We start from the raw sequence: 20,470 nt of genomic DNA on the forward strand, positions 1-20,470 counted from the left end.
GTAGGTGTTCCTAACCTGTACTTAGGGTCAGTAACTCCAGGTTCTAGGTACTCTGTAGGAACCCTGAACCCCTAAAACTATAGCTCACAAGCCCAAATCAATGTGTTTACCTTTCAGTTGTTGGTCAAACTCAGGAACTCTGGGCACTGATGACATGGCATCTCAAAGTGGGCATTATCTGGGAAATCTCCCTTATAGGGTGGGAGGCGTAAATATGGGATTGTGCTCTCTAAGGAAGTCAAATTCCCTTCTCTTTTACACAAGCATCTGGGGCCCAGGAAATGACACTTTGAGGGGCAGCTGGGTGGCACAGCAGATTAAGCACTGGCCCTGAAGTCAGGAGGACCTGAGTTCAAATCCAGCCTCAGACCAAACACTTGACACTTACTAGCTGTGTGACCCTGGGCAAGTCACTTCACCCCAACTGCCTATGGGGAAAAAAAAATGGAAATGACACTTTGAATTCCTCTCAGACAACATGCGTCTCGTGTGATATTTTGTGTTACAGTTGTGTACATGTCACGTCTCCTGCCTCCTCTCTGCATCCTGTGAGCTATGTGCACCCACAAACCATGTTTCATTTAATCTCCTCTAGCACCTAGAATACCGTAACCTGAGTATTACTAGAAAGATGGACATTTTTTTCTCTAAAGCAACTAACAATATTACAGCTGGTAACAAAATCAGACACTTTGTCTCCAATGTTGAATAATTACTTTATGTCATTGGTTATAAGTTGAGAGCAGCTAGGTGGAGCTAGATACAACATTGGCCATGAAGTCATGGTCTGAATTCAAATGTTCAGATACTTACTAGCTGTGTGATCTTGGGCAAGTCATGGAACCTCTCTGCCTTAGTTTCCTCACCTGTAAAACAAGGATAATAATAGCATGTACCTCCCAGGGGAGTTATGCAGATCAAATGAGATTGTCTCTGTAAAGTGTTTAACAGAATGCCTGAAACATAGTAGGCTAACACCTACTGTGTTGTAAGTGCTAGCTATGATGATGATGATGATGATGATGTCATCTTGGAAGGAGATTTTTGGTGCAATGTTCCTTGGATCTGTGCTAGGCCCTGATCTGTTTAATATTTCAATTAATGGCTTAGCTAAGGGTGTACGTGCCATGGTTATCTGATTTGCAGCTGATAGAAAATGTGGCAGGGGCAGCTAATAACAGCCAAGATTTTCTCTGAAGAATTGAAAACAGGCTATCTATCATGGCTGACTTCAAGCATATGATGGTTTCTCACAGACAAGAAGGATTTGGCTTGTTCTCTTGGGCCATGCAGAGTATAAGCAGGAAAAAGGGAGGGAAATTGCAAAGAGGCAAATTTAGGCTTGATATAAGGAAAAACTCCCTAATAGCAGGCACTACCCCAAAGTGGAACAGACTCCCTCAGGAACCCAGTGGCCTCCTCCTCATTAAAGAACAAAGGCTGGGTGAGGATTTGTATGGTGTATGGGGCAATCTTGTTCAGATCAAATTGGGACAAGATGTTCTCTGAAGTCTCCTCTAACTCTGAAATTTTATGATATTGTATAATTTTTTTCAAACCATCATTGCATTATAATAAATGCACAGAATCCTTAGTATGAATTCTCTCAGGAACTGTGAGTTTTATTCATAAAGAATTTCATCAGTCTTATCAGATAATTTGTAAATCCTTTAGCAGAAGGTTTCTCGAGAAAAAAAAATTAATTTTCTAAGATAATAATTTTCTTATGTACAAAGGTCTGATTCAGCCTGAATGCTTTCTAACATTCATTATATTGAACAGGTTTCTCTTTTTAATATGAAGTGTCTTATGACACTTTCATTTGAAAGTTTGCACACATTCATTACCTGGAATGTATTTTCAGTTATGAAAACTATGTTATATACTAACTGTTGCCTGTATGAAGCCTTCATAATATTCTGTAAGTTTAATGCACATTTAGGAGCATTGAGTCATGTTCTTTAAGATTTCAATCACATTTTCTACACTCATTACACTTAAAAGATTTCTCATGAGCCTTGAGTTTTCTTGTGTGTATTAAGGTTTACCTTTCTGCAGAAGGCTTTCACACATTAATTTTATTTCTTAAGATTTCTTCCCAGTATGGCCTCACATTCATACTGTATGAGTCTCAAACCTAAAGCCTCTCCTGAGTTCATTATATTTTTATAGGTCTCTCTCCAGAATGAATTGCCTTGTGTGTTTCAAATCTAGAATTGGTACAGAAGGCTTTCCCACATTCATTACATTTATAGGGTTTTTCTCCAGTATGGACTCTTTGATGTCTAGAGAGCTTCTGATTACTGCTAAAGGCTTTCCAACATGCATTACATTTATAAGGTTTTTCTCCAGTATGGATTCTTTGATGCTGAGTTAGGTAGCTATTACTGCTGAAGGCTTTTCCACATTTATTACATTTATAGGGCTTCTCTCCAGTATGAGTTCTTTGGTGTCGTGATAAATTTTGATTATTGTTAAATGCTTTCCCACACTCGTTACATTTGTAGGGTTTCTCTCCAGTATGAATTACCTGATGTTGCATAAGGGATGAACTCTGCCTGAAGGCCTTTCCGCATTCATTGCAATTATAGGGTTTCTCTCCAGTATGAATTTTCTGATGTTGCATAAGTGATGAACTTTGCCTGAAGGCTTTGCCACATTCCTTACATTTATAGGGTTTCTCTCCAGTATGGATTCTTTGATGTTCAATGAGATAGCTGTTACTGTTGAAGGCTTTCCCACATGTATTACATTTATAGGGTTTCTCTCCAGTATGAATTCTTTGATGAAGAGTGAGCTTTTGAAGACTGCTAAAGGCTTTTCCACATTCATTACACGTATAGGCCTTCCCTCCAGTATGGATTCGTTGATGTTGAATTAGGTAGCTATTACAGATGAAGGCTTTTCCACATTCATTACATTTGTAGGGTTTTTCTCCAGTATGAATTCTCTGATGTTGAATTAGGTAGCTATTACTGCTGAAGACTTTCCCACATTCATTACATTTATAGGGGTTTTCTCCGGGATGGATTTTTTGATGCTGAATTAGGTTATTATTACTGATGAAGACTTTGCCACATTCATTACATTTATAGGGTTTCCCTCCAGGATGGATTCTTTGATGTAGAGTTAGGTAGCTATTACTACTGAATGCTTTTCCACATTCATTACATTTATAGGGTTTCCCTCCAATATGAATTCTTTGATGTCGTGATAGCTGTTGATTACTGATGAAGGCTTTCCCACATTCACTGCATTCAAAAGGCTTCTCACCTGTATGAATCTTTTTATGTGTTTCAACATGTCCCATCTGCCTGAAGGTTTTTCCACATTCATTACAGCTATAAGGCTTCTCTCCAGTATGTATTCTTTTATGTTGTGATAGCTGTTTATTACTAATGAAAGTCTTCCCACATTCATTACATTTATATAGTTTCTCACCTGTATGAATTCTCTGATGCTGAATTAGGTAGCTATTACTGCTGAAAGCTTTCCCACATTCATAACATTTATACGGCTTTCCTCCAGCATGGATTCTTTGATGCTGAATTAGGTAGCTATTACTCATAAAGCCTTTCCCACATTGATTGCATTTGAAGGGCTTCACTCCAGTATGAATTTTTTTATGCTGAATTAGGTAGCTATTACTGCTAAAGGCCTTCCCACATTCATTACATTTGAAGGGTTTCACTCCAATATGAATTTTTTGATGTTTGCTTAGGTAGTGTTTATTGCTGAAAGCTTTCCCACATTCATTACACCCAAATGGCCTTTCTTTAGTATGAACTAACTTATGTTTAATAAAGTGTGATTCCTGGCAGAATGCTTTCCCACAATGACATTTATAGGCTACATCAATAGTATGGATTTTCTTATGTTGGTCTAAGTAGTATTTGTTACTGAAGGCTTTCAAACACATATTACATTCATAAGGCTTCTGTCTAGTGTGAATCACCTTATGGGTTTTAAGGTGTTGTTTCTGCTTAAAGGCTTTGCCACATTCATTACATAAGTAGGATTTCTCTCCACTATGAATTTTCTTATGTAGAAAAAGGTTTATCCAGGAACTAAAGACTTTTTCACATTCTTTGCATTTATGGGGCTTCTCTCCAGTATGTGTTGTTTGATATGCAGTTAAGTATTGTTTACTGTGGTCAGCTTTCCTATGTTCATTACATTCAAAAATTTTCTCCTCACCACTATAAACACTTTGAGGTTCAGGAACCTGTGATTTGATGCTTTTGAAGTCTTTGCCAACTTTATCATGTTTAGAGAGTTTTCCCTGAGGATATGTCCTATGGGAATACATATGTTTTGAATGGTGAATGAAGGGCTTCTTGAATTTCTTATGCTGAGACAGTTTCTCTCCTAAGCAGATTCTATTATGATCACTTAGGTCTGAAAACAGAGTGAAGTTCTTCCCAAGGTTTTCATATTCATGGACACATTTTTTCCCAGGAATTTTCTGTTGTGTAGTGAGGATTGATCCTAGACTGCATTTCAGTCCAAATGTATTATGTTCAGGAAGAAAATCTAAGAGGGAGTAAAAGGTGTCAATATTCAATGCTCAATGACAAAATTAAATTAATTAATACTAAGTTTTAGATGCTATCACATTCATGAAGAAGAATGAACATTAATCTGGTACAGGTAGAAGAACATTCCTAGAAAGGAAGTGAAGTCCAGATAGTTAACAGAACAGTGAACTACAGAGGACTTCAGGAATGCCCTAATTATCAGAAAATGGAAAGAGGTTATTTCTAACAAATAGATTTCTTAAACTAAAGAGAATATCTAGGAAAAAATATTACTTATTTTTAGAAAATTATTAATCCCATTTGGCTTAAGGAGAGAATAACATACACATCCAATTGGGTATGGAAATCTGTCTTACCCTACAGGAAAATAGGGGGAGAAGGGGACAAGAGAGCAGGGGGGTGATAGAGAGGAGGGCAGATTGGGAAAGAGGGTAATCAGAAGCAAATACTTCTGAGGAGGGACAGGGTCAAAAGAAAGAATAAAATAAATGGGAGGGCAGGATAGGATTAAGGGAAATAGAGTTAGTTTTTCACAACATGTCGACCAAGGAAGTGTTTTGCATAACTGCACATGTACAACCTATATTGAGTTGCTTGCCTTTTCAATGAGGGTGGGTGGGGAGGGAGGAAGGGAGAAAATTTGGAACTCAAAGTTTTAAAAACACATGTTTTAAAAAAAATGTTTTCACATGCAACTGGGAAATAAGAAATACAGGAAATGGGGTACAGAAGTCTATCCTGCCCTACAGGAAAATTGAAGGGGAAGGGGATAAGAGAAGGGAAGGGGGAGAGATAGAAGAGAAGGCAGACCAGGGGAAGGGGTATTCAGAATGCATGCCATCTTGGGGTGGGGGGAGGGGTGAGAAATTTGGAACTCTAAATACATAAATAAATAAATAGAAAATTATTAATCCCAAAAATGCAACGTCAATTTAACAAGTGCAGATTGTACACAATGATGTACACAAGTACACAATCTGTACACATTTTCTTTAATATATATGAAGAAGTGCATGACTGATATAGAGAATAGGTGACCATATTTAGCAATCTATTTGACAGCATCTTAGAAGATATCTTTCCAGACAAGGAATACCTCTTTTTCTGAGGCTGTAGGGAAATACGAGGACAAAAAGATCACATGACTATAAGATGAGGAAGTACTTAAAGAGGAACAACCACAATCCTTCTCCAGAGCCTTGGGGGTCTTTTAGAATCAGGTCCACTCTCACATTCCAAAGGGAATACATCCTTACTGACTAGCTGTGGTGCAGCCTGCAATCTTCTATAACCATCTACCTGGTTTTAATTCACTCACCCACATAAATGCTTTTTAGGACTTCTTCCATTGGTAGCCATGGGGCTTCTCTTCTCTCCAACTGAGAAATCAGAAGTGGTTTGGAATCTGGAAGTCCTTGCTCATGAGGAAACATTTGGAAAGATGCTGAGAACAGAGGGATATTTAAGAATTCAATCTTAATTTTTCTCCTTAGGAAAACAGAGAGCAGTCTAGAAAGGACCTTGTAAGGATGCTATATATTATGGTTGAATCGCATCAAATATGGAAGATAACTGACAGGTCTGACTTACGTTCAAACACAATTAGTGTATTTCTGTACATTCTCTACAAAGACTATATATAAAATCTTCCATGTCTCTAAAGAGCTACTAGAATAGGGACTTGAGTGGAGAAGTTTTTGTCTTTTCTGAGCACAAAGTAGGCAAAATATAGCTTCAGAAGCAGCATAACAAAGCTGCTGATTTCCAGTTGTAAAAAGCCATGGCCTTTCCTCTGGAGAGGAAGCAAAAACACCTCACTTCTTTACACCAAAGGATACAAGGGGCCTTTCTATATTACATGTACTCCTGAGAAAGCTCTAAATACCAAGTCAGAACTCAGCAAATCACTTGAGACATTCCATGACCTTTATGAAGTGAGAATGTAACATCCTTCTAATGGTCAGACAGTTCATGAGAGAAAAGCTATCCTTACCAAGGGAGACAAAGTTCTCATAGTTTTCAAGCATCACATCCCAGAAAAGGTCCTTCTCAGCAGGATCCAACAGGCTCCATTCCTCTTGGGTGAAGTCTACAACCATCTTGCAGTGTTAACAATTTCTGAAATAGTCAAAAACATTCCCATGCATTCATGGACCATTCTTCATATGAAACATGAGGAAGACATGAAATTGGTTCCACCCATAGTGAGCAGTTCCCATAGAATCAAGGAATTGGAATATTCCATGTCAAGTATTCCTTGAGAATTTATTTACCATCTTCCCCATTTTATACTAGACTTTGTAAATTATAAATAATTTTAATTTATTGCTCAAAGTCAACCTTACAAATCATTCTGCACAATGAAGTCCAAGTAAAACATTCAAGTTATTTTTAAATTATTTTTATTCAATTAAAAAACATTTATTTCCTATCCCCACCTCTCTTACCATTGAAGAAGAAAAAAGAAAAACAAAACCCACCAAAAAATATGCACAGTCAAGCAAAATAAATTCCGTCAATAGCCATGTCTGATGCTATTATAACCATGTCCCAGCTTCTAACTCTCATAGGAAATTTCTATTATCAGGGTAAGCAAACAGTAGAAGTTTGCCATTGCAATACTGGATTTATTAGTTACTAGATTAATACTGAGGCATCTGAATTACTGTAATAAGCTGCAAGTGGGAAAGATCTTGCTGTTTTGACCTGGATTTGTAGTCATTCCATGGTCTAAGCAAGAGTTAAATCAGTGCTTGAGCTTGTCATATGTATAAGATTCAGTTCCTGTAGTATCTCATTCTTTTAGAATGATATGAGTATAATTAGACAAAGGTAGAGTAGCTTGTGAAGCAAAGATGTGAATCTATTAAGTTGTGAAGTTAAGGTGAGGAACTGCTTTTGTTTATGTTTTAAGGCATAAGATTTCAGTGCAGTCAGTTATATTAGTGGAGAGTAGTAACTTATTAGCTGTCTTGTGTTATCTTAAAGGGAAATATGATTTTACTCTTCTTTGTTATTTAATCTGGGATTATAACCTATGTGTGGAGCAGGGGTGAGGAACCTGTAGCCTCAAGGCCATATGCAGCCCAGTGATTGAATCCAAACTTCACAGAACAAATACCCGCACTTGAGGACCTGCAGGACCATATGGGGCCTAGAGGCCACAGGTTCCCCATCCCTCATGTACAGCATGCCCTGAAATACATGCAAACTATTTAAGAGTCACCTTAAAGATATTCTCATTGTTTAAAGAGATTCTGAGAGCAGTATCTATGATCATGTCCATTTGAACATGGTTATTAATGAAACATGTTTTACTATAGACAATTTTTCACATAAGCTGTTCTCTTCATACAATTTGAGATTATTATATTTACATATCCCATCCCTAGTCTTTTGTTATTTGTTATTAAAGTAGCATCTTAAAGCAAAATCATTTGTGTAATATTGAACCTAGGGATAAAAAAGCATATACTTACCATGAGCATTAGTTACATCAAAATAAATGGTTATTTTTCAAGATGAATCTCTTACTGTTACCAATGTGAGATTATAGTCAATGCTTGTTATCAAGGAATTTTGATCCTTGAGAGCTGAATCCACCAAAAGCTATGATTATTGGAACTTGTTATTTTAGACTTTATGAGACTGTAACTAATATTATTCTGAGTCTGATTCCAGGTATGATTATCAAGGAGTGCTGTTAAGCCAATGATCCATGATGTGAGAAACCCTATGGGGTTGACATCCATGAACTACAGGTGGAGTTCTCATGGGAAAGGCTGGGGGCATGGGCTCTTGGCATGGGCTGAGATCGGATTATTCTCACTCAGTTTCACCACTATGAAATTTCTTCTTGAATAGAAAATATCCCATCTGGCTGACTTTAATCCTGTCTCAATGCAATTGGCCATCTATGTAACTTTCACCTGGAACTGACATGAAGTTAGGGAAGCATTATTCCCTTACTGTGTAACTATTTCCCTGATTCTTCTTTTATGGCAAATTTCTATAATCATGTTAGATGATCGGTATAAACGCAACTAAGAAGATTTCTTTTTACGGTTGATGCTAAACTACATCTGAGTTATTATAATGAGATGCAGGCATAAAATTTGAGCTATTTGGTCAAGAATTTTAGTCCTTTCTATATTCTGAACAACTAAGTAAATAAGTATTTAGCCTTGTCATCTGCTATTATTAATTGTATATTCAGGTATAAGATAAGGTTCTTTAATTTCTCATAATAGTATGGGGACAATTAGGTAAATTATGTGAAGACTTGTGAAACCAGTATATAATTCTGTTATTTGTGAAGTTAATATTGTAACTGACTCAGTTCTACATTAATGAAAAGAATAGCAGCACAATTAGCTATCTCAAATGAAAAATGGCTTGTGGTCTATCTTATAAATGACTTAAACAGAGGTCCACTTTTTCTAGGGGTTATTCATTTGAACATGGATAGAAGTTGAAAATGTTTTATTATAAACAACTTACTTGATATGCACTGTTTTGATATTGATTATTTAATGTATTTATATATCCAATCCTGGAATCTTTTGTTACAATTGAAGTTAATCTGGCAACTTTTAAATGAATTCATTTTTATATTAGATGCTATTATATATGTGTGTGTACATATATATATGTATATATATATGTATATATATATATATATATATATATTAATTATCATCTTCTTATAAAAAGTATTCTTTTATTAATTCCTTAGCAGAATCTTATCCTCCTAAAGGGGGAATGAATAATGCCAAGTATAAAAATTGGGTTCTAATTTTCAGTTTTTATTTGAGTTTCTTAGATGTATCAATGTGACACTAAACATAAAAATATAAATTCTGGTCTAAAGAGTTCCAAATTTGATCTTCTAATAGAGACATAAAATGTAAACTAACTTTCACTATTTTACCTGGTTATTGGCAAAGTAAATTTAAATTTGTGTTAGGACCAATTCTGAAGATTTTTTAGCAAGAGAAGAGGATCTCTACAAGTAACCCAAATCAGAGAAGCCAGTAAGCTGGAAACTGCTCTGAGACCACACCTAAACCAGCAGGCTATATCAGATGTTTCCAGAGAACCAGATGACTCTGAGATGAGACTTCCATGAAATGGACAATTTTATTTTCTTATTGTTTACTTTTCCCTTTGGGCTCTTATGGGTAATGTCTACTTTTTAAAGGGGATTGTCCCCTTTAATTTTATCAGATCACTGATTGATCTTTCCCTTTGCCCCTCACAAGCTCCATAGTTAGAAGCCCTTGATGAAGTGCTTGTCATATCAGTTAGTGATTCATTGAAGAGATTGTGTCTATCAATAGAATCAAATGAGGGAATGCAAGAAGTAATTATTAATAACCAAGATTTGAGAAATCCAGTTTTCCCCCTTTTTCTAAAGTCCTCATTTCAAGGCTTAGCCTCTGAAGGACATGGCTAATGATAGTAAATAGGATTAACATTCTCCTCAATCTAGGTATTGCTACTCCACCCAACCTTACAAGGAATTTAATCTAAGGTGAAACTACAGCCCATTGTATTGTACTCTAGCTTGGGCTGAGGATATTGACCCTTTGTCTGGATTTCCCTGAGGGTGATCTGGAAGTAAATGTCATGATCAAAATTACATCCCCTTCAGCTCCTCATTAGAATAGGTTCACATCTCATTCTCTTTCATTAACTGTTAACCAATCAGAGTTGATTTCCATGCTCAAGAATACCCACTCTTCCAAGGAGACATAAAGTGTGAGCCCACTGCCATGATTCATCTGTGGTCCAAGAGAGATGGCCAAATGACCATCTCTTTTATTAATAATATTCTAGCATTATTAATAAAATGATTGATTACCCAGAAACTATGTCTCTCGAACTTTTTAAATGTCACACATGACTATGAAGATAGGATCAACCATTTTCCCAATGCTTTCAATATTATGTTGTCTTCACCATGGAGCTCATCTTTGTATTTTATCTTGAATGTATTCTTATGCAGTCTGACAACATTTTAATACTTTCATCACAAAAAGGTGGGATATAGAAGACCTGAAAGTTACGTTTCCAGATTTGAGAGCTGAAGATTTCATTTCATGTGAAAAATAGCTTTCACCAAAGACACACACACAGGGATGTACTGGGGCTGTTAAGTGAATTTTTTTTTTTTGGTGCCCTCTTATTACTTTGGGCAAAAAACCAAGTAAACCCAAAATGTACCTTGTGATGCTCCTGATTCACTCTGTAGTTATACACTCCTTCTTTTCTAATCCCTCAAAGACCTTTACTTAAGTTGTTTTTTTTTTCATTTCTTTAAGACTCACTTTGTAGTGTCTCTATATAGATAGGTACTGGGTGTGCTACAGCATATTAACTCCTAGATAGTTTATGCATTTTATAGTTATTTTGGATGGGACTTCCCTTTTTGCTATTGCCTCCTGAATTTGGTAATAACTGTATTAAAATGGTATTGCCTTTTGTGGGTGGGTTTATTTTCTAACAATTCTGTAAAGTGCTTTCCCTAAAATGCAGATCTGATCATGTCACTTCCCCCTCATCCTCCCCTCAATAAACTCCAGTGGCTCCTTTCACCTCTAGGAATTAATACAAAATGCTCTGTTTGGCCTTCAAAGCCCTTCATAACCCAGCCTTCTGCTCCCTTTCCAGTCTTCTTATGCTTTACTCCCTGACATGTATTCCATGATCCAGTGACAGTAGCCTCCTGACTGTTCTCCAAACAAGACATGCCATCTCAGCTCTGGGAATTTTCTCTGGCTGTCCCCCATGTTTGGAATTCTTTCTCCTTGCTCCAACTACTGATCTTTCTGGCTTTCTTTAATAAGTCCCACCTAAGATTCTACCTTCTACTGGAAGCCTTCCCCAACCCTTCTTGATTCTAGTGTCTTCCATTTTAATTATCTCCTATTTATACTGTAATACAGCTTGTTATTTGCTTGTTGTCATCCTCTCCCCCCCCACCAGATTGTGAGCTCCTTGAAACCAAAGACTTCATCTTTTGTCTCTTTTTGTTCACCTAGCACAATGCCTGGCATATAATAGGTACTTAATAAATGTTTAGTGCTTGTTTAAATGAGACACATCACTTCTCTGTATCTCATATAACTCATATATCATATTTGTCCACATGATTCTTAAGACACATTCCAACCTTAAACATGATTCCAGAGGATTAATGATAAAGAATGCTGTCCATCTCCTCAGAGAGAGGTGAAGGACTAAATATGCAAAATGAGACTCAAATTGTTGGACCTGGACAATACAGTTATTTGTTTTGCTTGACTATGCATGTTTCTTACAAGACTTGTTTTTCTTTTTCTATAGTATGGGGAGGGGGAACAGAAGGTGAAAGTGGGAGGGAGAGAAAAGATTTTTGTTGATTGAAAAAAAAATTGAAAACATTGTTTCAGTTTTTAAATTCAAATTGTTTCAATATTGAATTCAAAAATTCAATTGTTGATTAAAAAAAAAGAAAATAAATTTTAAAAAGATATGAACTTTAGGAGCCCTGCATCAGACATAAGAAGAAGCAAAGTCTTCTAAGAAAAAACAATTGATGTTTAAGTCCCTGAGTATGATTTGTTGGAAGAAGAAGGAGTTAAAGTGAATGGAATGTGTCCATACTTTTAGGAATGAAACTACTTCTCAGGAGGGACAGAACAAAATAACTTACATGAGACAAGGCTGTTAGGCACCCAGAAGCCATTCTCTTGCCACTTTGATTCTCACTTTTTGGTCAAAGTCTTGAGAAGCCAAAACTGGGGAAGGAGAAATATGTTAAGCAGAAAATCAATCTTATCTTGCATTTCCTAAACTCACCAAGAGAGAAATGTAAGCACCCAACCTAGGCATCAGTTCCATGGTCCTCTACAGAAACAGAAGTCAAACCTAACAAAGAACAAACCTATCTTAACCTAAAATCAAAGGGAAGAGCCACAGACATTAGTGCCCGAGACCTGGATTCAAAGCCACTACTTCTAGCAAGTTCCAAGGGACAGGGCTCCACGAAAAGTAAATTAATTGACATGAGTTAAATTCATAGAAATCTTCTACAGTCTGCATTGATACTGAGTATGCAAACCAAGCTCTCTATGGCCCAACCATGGCTTACTGAATTAAGAAAAATATTTCCATTTCCCTCTATTCCTCACAGAATATGCTTTGGATAAAACTTTGTGACACTAATGCATTGTTGGAGGAGTTACAAACTGCTTGACCATTCTGGAGGACAATTTGGAACTATGCCCAAAAGGCTATACAACCTTTTGACCCAGCATCACTACTAGGTCTATATCCTACAAAGATCAAAGAAAAGGGAAAAGGACCTATCTGTACAAAATAGTTATAACAGCTCTTTTTAAGACGACAAAGAATTGGAAATTGAGGTAATTCTGATCAATTGGGGAATGGCTGAAGAAGTTATGGTAAATGATTGATAGAATAGTATCATGTGCAGTAATAGCAATATTGTAACAGTGATCAACCTTGAAAGACATAACTACTCTGATCAAGACAATGATCCAAGGCAATTCCAAAGGAGCCATGATGAAAAATGCTATCTACCTCCAGAGACAGAACTGATGAGTTCTAAGTGCAGATTGAAGCAAACGTTCTTCACTTTATTTTTCTTGTTTTTCTTTTTCTATGTGTTGTTGTCTTTTGCAACATATTAATATGGAAATGTTTTTTATGACTTCACACGTATAATTGATATCACATTGCTTGCCTTCTGAAGTGATAGAGAAGGAGCAGGAGGGAGAGAATTTGAAACTCAAAATTTTTTTAAATGAATATTAACATTAAATGAATAACATTTTAAATGAATATTAACATTGGGAAATATTTAATGAAATAAATAAAAATATATTTATATTGGGAAAGAAAAAAGAAAATTATATGACAGGACAAGAAAATAAATAACAAATATGGCTAACAGAACATTGACATCCCCCCCCACCCCCACACACATACATATTCTTTTCAACTTCCTTTTGTGTGTTGTCTTCCTCCATTAAGGTGGAAGTTCCTTGAGGGAAGGAGCTGGCTTTCTTTCTTTTTTAAAATTTATATCCCCAGAGCTTAGCACAGTGCCTGGTCCATAGTAGGTACTTAATAAATGTTTATTGATTGACTGAAGTATGAGGATAATAGGAAGGTACCACGCTACTTTTCAAAAGTTCAAATCACAAAGCCCAAAAGTACTGAAATATTTTAAAATTGGGACTGCTGAGATATTTACTGCCTGTGATCTGTGAAAGACTGTGGGATATCACTGATAAAATTCTGGTTTCTAAAATGTACAGAGAACTGACACAAATGCATAATACCAAAATGTGTGCCATAACAGATTAGTGGTCCAAGGAGATCAACAAGCTGTTTTCAAAAGAATTAGAAACCCCAAATGGCCACCTAAAACAAGGTCAAAATTACTTAATAAAAAAAAGAAAGAAAAAAGAAAAAGAAATAAAAACACACCACATAAATTGACTAGGATAATAAGACATGGGAATAATAATATTAGGTAGCATTTGCATATCACTTTAAGGTCTGCAGAATATTTAACATATTATTTATGATGGGGCAGCTATGAAGTAGCCTAAGTATTGTGAATTTCAATTCCGAATTATATAACAAAAGTGACTCTGTGACTCAACAATCACATTACTCAGCAGAAAATCCAGTAGATGACTCAGAAATTCAAATAGAGACAAAGGTCCAATATATTAAAAAAAAATGACATGCAGGACAGATTCAAAGTGATCTACCAATATTTGTAGGAAATGGAAAATGAGCAAAACCATAAGAATAAATTACATTAATATAAAGGAAAATAACTTAAAAGACTTCACTTTCATGTAAATGACTATTTTTTATCTTCTAGAACTGCCTCTATTATCTTTTGTTAAAAAAGTACACACTATACATTTCTGTGAAAAGTATGAAGAAATCACAACTATATATAGCCATATAGAAAAAACTTATATCACTATTGATTAGAGAAATGCAAATTAAAACAACTTGGAGACATCATCTTACACCTATTAGATTGGTTAACATGATAGAAAGATAAAATGACAAATATTGGAGGGCATGTGAAAAAATTGGGACACTAATTCACTGTTGGTGGAACCATGAACCGATCAACCATTTTGGAGACCAATACGGAATTATGCCAAATGAGTTATTAAACTATCTATATCCTTTGACCCAGCAATATCACTATTAGGTCTATTTCCCAAGGTGATTAGGGGAAAGAATGTTTACGTTGTAAAACATTTATAGCAGCTCTCTTTGTGGTGGCAAAAAACTGTAAATTGAGGAGATGCTTGCCAATTAGAGAATGGTTAAACAAATTATGGTATATGGTTGTGATGGAACACTAGTCTGTGCTATAAGAAATGATGAGCTGATTTATTTCAGAAAAATATAGAAAGGTTTGCATGAAATAATGAAAAGTGAAATGAGTAGAACCAAGAGAATGTCATACACAGTAATGGCCATATTATTCTAAGAACAACTTTGAATGACTAAGCCATTTTGAGTATTATACATACTTAACTACAAAGGACCAACTGAAAGAAGATACTGTCCACATCCAGAAAAAGAACTGATAAAGAGAAGTATGTATAGTATGGTTTTAACTATATATACTTGTGTGTCTAATGGTAGCCTTCTCTAGGGTGGGGTAGGAAGAGAGGGAGAAAAAAAGTAAAAAGTGTACAGGAGAGAACAAGAGAAAACTTAGAAGGAAACAGAGAAAAGCAGGGTAACTTTGAAAATGAAGTGTAGTATTTATTACATAGTTTTTCATAGAAGTAAACAGTGTGAAATGGAAATTCATGGTTTTATATTGAATCCTCTTTTTTATGTTGTGCTGTGCACATGGAAGTGTTCTGTCTTTCTGTATTTAAATTAAAAATGAATGAAAAAAATTTTAAGTACAAGATATGCATCTCTTCTAATTTTTTCATTGGTAAGATCATCAATATTCAGGCCACATTCCAATTTTGAATTTATTATGGAATATAGTGTACTATGTTGGTCCAAATTTATGTCTTCTTTCCAGTTGTCCCAGAAGTTCTTGTCAAATAATAAGTTCTTTCCTAAGTCATTTATGTCTTTAGATTGGTTAATAAGTTCAATTATGTCTAATTCTTCTGTATCTAGCTTGTTCCAGTGAGGTACAGAATGAAGCATACATTTTTTAGACATAGCCTATGTGATTTGTTTTGCTTGACAATACTAATTTGTTAAAGGGTAGAGATTATGTTGGGAGGGAGCAGCTAGTCAGTAGTGACAGATACAAAAAAAGAAAGAAGCATCAATTAAATATTTTTTGAGATACACAGATGAGAGAATGAAGTTTATATGGGGACACAAATAAGCAGGGCAGCTTTGCTATTACCATACTAAATTTAATAGTCACAAAAATAATAAAAACTATTCCTAACAATTTCAGAGTTTTTTACAATCTCCTTTCTTGTTCTTTATGTAGTGAAATGTTTGTGTTTATTGACGTTTAAATTCGTAACAAAAAAGAAAATTTAATTTAAAATAGAAAATTATACATATGTCATGCAGCCACATATATATATATATATACATATATATATATATACATATATAAAACACAAAATGAAAGGATAATGCTGTTTCTTTTCAAGGACCTGAGGCATATTAATAGTTGCCATTTATATACAGATTTAAGGATTACAAAGTATTCTGCACACATTACTTAATCTGGTCTTCCAAACAACTCTATGATACAGGTGTCATGATAATCTTCATTGACAAATGAGTAAACTGAAGCTGTTTAACAAAGATTAATACATAATACAATAACAAATTATATATTATAGTATATAATATATAATGTATATAGTATGTAATATATAAAAATTACATCTTTATTTACATAGAATTGGTTTCCCATGAATTTTGTTTTATACATTTTAAAACAGTTGTAAGAGTGCATAGACTTCATCAGACTAATCAAGGGATCCAAGAGAGAAGAAAGGGTTAGGAACTGTGCCAAAGAAAAGGTCTTCAGGATTGTACCTGACACATATTGACTTATACTGCCAGAAGTCACACAGCTAGTAAATGTCTGAAAAATGATTTGAACTCAGGGCTTCCTGATTTCCAAATTTGATCTCCATCCACTAACCCAGTTTGAAAGAAGTGGCAATAACAGAGAAAAGAACTGAAAAGGAAGACTTAATAATTAATGGCAGAGAACCCTAGTAATCATCTCAGTCAATCCCCTTATTTTAGAAGATGTAACTTAAAAAGCTTAAGTGATCTTTTCATAAAGCACAGGCCTGACCAGGTCACATCCCTCCTCGACTGTACTCTAAAGCTTTCCTATCAACTCTGAGACCAAATCTAAATCCTGTGTCTGGCTTCTAAAGTCTTCTTTAACTTGACCTCAAACTACCCTTCCAACCAATGCTACCCCAAACTCCCTTTTCCATACTCTATGGTCCAGCCAGACTGGCCTTGCTCCTCACTCATATTCATTTCTTGTCTCTATGTTATCCATAACTGGGATATATTCTTAGATTAAAAGGGCCAAGGTCTCCCACTGAACCCTGGGGCCATCTCCAGTCATCCTGATTGATATCTGGCCGCTGGACCCAGATGGTTCTGGAGGAGAAAGTGAGGCTGGTGACTTTGCACAGCCCTCCCTCACTCAAATCAAAGTCAATTGCAAGTTATATCATCATTTCCCTGATGTCATGGTCCTCTTCTAGAAGGAAGGACAAACCACAATATTCCAGTTTCATCTTTGCTTCTTAGAACTCCTTGTTTCCTTCAAAACTGAACTCTAATGCCACTATCTACATGAAGTCTTTATTGATATCTCCTAGCTGTTCATGTCCACAATAAAAAATTACCTTGTATTTATCTTGAATATATTTGTGTGTGTTTATGCATATAGCATGTCACCCACAACATAATCTCTCAGTCAAAGAAAGCTCCTTGAAGGTAGGGACTGTGTCATTTTTATCTGTATGTCTCTAGCATCTGGTACATAGTAGGTACTTAATGAATGTTAGTTAACACATGAAGAAGACAGTTAAGTAACAGAACCAGGATTCAAACCAGGTCTTCTTAATCCAAATATGATCCTCTTTCACTGGGCCATGATAATGAGGGTGAAAAGCAGGGCTGTGCTTGTAAATGTTTAACAGCCAGGCTTCTGAAAAAAACCAATCTATTTACATGCACAAATTTATTATAAATTTTACTGATATACAGTATGCATGTCACATAATTTTCAAAAAATAATGGCTCGTATAATACTCTTTATTGTAAATTCCATATAACCATTTGTTTCTCAGGGAATGTTTTCATTGATTTTTGCCAGTCCCTGAATCAGCAGTCAACTTATATTTACAACCATGAATGACAAATGTAGTTGAGCACCAATCCTTTTGGTGCTAACTCTTTCCCCAAATTTACTGTCATATCTAATATGTGATCTGTTAAACAATTTTCCACCCTCATACACATTATATTCATTAAAGTGAAACTTCTTTCCTGCATAGTGGCAGGGATCAGAATATTGTTTGTGTCTACAATACAAACAAAATCCTGAAAACTTTCAAATCAATTTCATATTTTAAAATGTCACTTCCATGATACATTTTTTTCACCACATATCTGAAGTGAGTTGTTCCTAAGACCAAGTAGATGGGGGCAGCTATGTGGCACAGTATATAGAGCAACCGCCCTGGAGTAAGGAGAACCTGAGTTCAACCAGTTCAGACAGTTACTAGCTGTGTGACCCTAGGAAAGTCACTTAAACCCAACTGCCTCCAAAAATAAAAAATAAAATAAAACAAAGACCAAGTAGATGGTTCTAATAAATCAAGATAATTAAAAAGGCTTTTATCCTTTCTGTCTTCTTCCCCTCCCCCCCAAAAAAGATATAAGTTGAGTGTTGAATTACATTTTTCTAGTAACATATTCGTAGGAAAAGCATTAAATTTATTTTTTTATTAAATAGAATGTAAAATTTGCCTGACAGATCTTCAATTTGACATTTGTGCTTTTCAGTAAAAACAAAAAAACCTCTTTAAATTTTCCAAAGCTCTTATGTTTGATTAATTTTTGCTCCTGCTGAATAAATCTTGACTGCAATGCAACTGAAAATAATGAAAATTCTTTTAAGACTGTCAATCATTACAGAAAAGACTTGCAATAAATTAATGCTACCTAATCACTTTGCCAAACTAGAATAAGGAGAAAAATGCCTATATGATGCAGGAGGTGTGTGCCATAGAGCTGCTCATAAACTACATGCCATCGATGCATCCTTGTCCCAGTACTGGACCAATTTTAATCATTTCAACATCAAGTTCTTTAGCTACTGTTTCTAGCTCAGTTTCATTTTTATTAGATTGGTGACAGAATAAATTGCATCCAGAAATATTTTAAATAATTAGCTTGTCTTAGTTCAGATGATTGTCAAATAATAATTGCACTCGATTTTAAGAGCCTAAAAATCACTTAACTTTGTAGCTACTCCACACTTTCTTTCCAGCATTGTTTTAGCACCATCAGAACAAAATGGAATTGGGTTCATTTTTGAGTATTCATTATTAAAGCTACAATCATTAAATTAAATTATTAGGCAGTAACATATTCAAAGTACACGTTACCGTAGCTGATGCTAATTCTTTTAAAGTAACAAATAACATCACCGGTTAGGAGCTGACTGAATTCAGCATTGGTGGTGTTTCACACAGGTTCACAGAATTCCTTAAAATTTTAAAATGGTCTCTTGGGAACCGGTACGCCCTGTCAGGAAGGCACTAAATCAAGGGTTCTTAATCTCGGTCCATGGATCCACCCCAAAGGGTCTATAGATAGATTTCAGAGGGTCTAGCACTTTGGATGGAAAAAATGTCTATTAAAATGCAACTGGTTTCCGATGTATTTTTGTTTGATGTATTTTAAAAAACATGGTTCTGAGAAGGGTCATCAGACTGCCCAAGGGATCCAGGACACAAAACAGGGCTGGGACCCCTGGGCAAAGGCAAGGTCTGCAGGACCCTAGCTGACACACAGTCACTAAAGCCTTTAACACACATGATCTCCTCTGAACAACCAGGGAGGTCAGAGGTCATGGTGGAGAATGGGGTTCGGGGCGTCCGAGCCTCGGACCCGGCTGGTCCGGACCCCGAGGGAGGAGTCCCGGCTCCTGGGCTCTCGTTCCGACCCCAGCACCTGCCACACGTGGGACCCCGGGAGACTCACCTAAGACACCTGGGGCGGCCGGAGCCCGGCTCGCCTCCCCCACCCCTTCCCGGGGGGAGGTCCCGCTGTGGGACCCAGTGCGGTCCCCACCCCCACCTCAGACAGCCCTAGCCCCTTCTCCCATCCCCCGACCCCACCCCCACACACCTCCTGCGCGGTCCCCGCCCCTTCTCCCGCCACCTAGCCCTTCCCCCCACCCCTGCACCCTGGACGGGGAGAAAGAGGGGTGCCCAGGCGGTCTTTGTCCAGGTGGACAAGAGTCTTGGGGAGGGGGAGGGGGAAGGAACGAGAAGGGGAAAAGGAAGAGAGGAGGGGCAGGCAGATACGGGCTTGCACACCCACAGTCATGCTCACACTCACTCACAATCACTCACCCGCTGCAAAAAAAAATGACAGGCAAACATCCCTACAGTCCTGGAACTGCGCCTGCGCATTTTCAGGAACGAACTCTGATTCCCAGAATCCATCGGGAAGAGGCGCATCCGTTCTCCCGCGGGGTGGATTCTGGGAAACCAGAGTCTCGTCCCATGAAGCCATCGCAGTCCCGCACCCTTCTGGGAATTGTAGTCCAGCAGCTGTTTCTGCTCCGGGCCTATTTTAGAAGTACCAGTCAACCAAGAGGCATTTATTTAGTGCTTACTATG

At 36.6% G+C, this 20,470-nt stretch overlaps 1 protein-coding gene across 1 annotated transcript; it reads right to left on the reverse strand.

Annotated features, from left to right (window-relative positions):
• Positions 1–1,597: 1,597 nt before the first annotated feature.
• Positions 1,598–20,265, reverse strand: LOC110202935 (uncharacterized). The gene is given in 6 exon segments (XM_020979300.2): positions 1,598–4,533; positions 5,857–5,982; positions 6,532–6,635; positions 6,637–6,656; positions 12,235–12,319; positions 20,201–20,265. Coding segments are annotated over 5 exon segments (2,658 nt in total). The 5' UTR covers positions 12,268–12,319; positions 20,201–20,265; the 3' UTR covers positions 1,598–2,158.
• Positions 20,266–20,470: the final 205 nt, after the last annotated feature.

This window comes from Phascolarctos cinereus, unplaced genomic scaffold (assembly GCF_003287225.1).
Source record: "Phascolarctos cinereus isolate Bilbo 61053 unplaced genomic scaffold, phaCin_HiC Scaffold_2;HRSCAF=192, whole genome shotgun sequence".
NCBI classification, from domain to species: Eukaryota; Metazoa; Chordata; class Mammalia; order Diprotodontia; family Phascolarctidae; genus Phascolarctos; species Phascolarctos cinereus.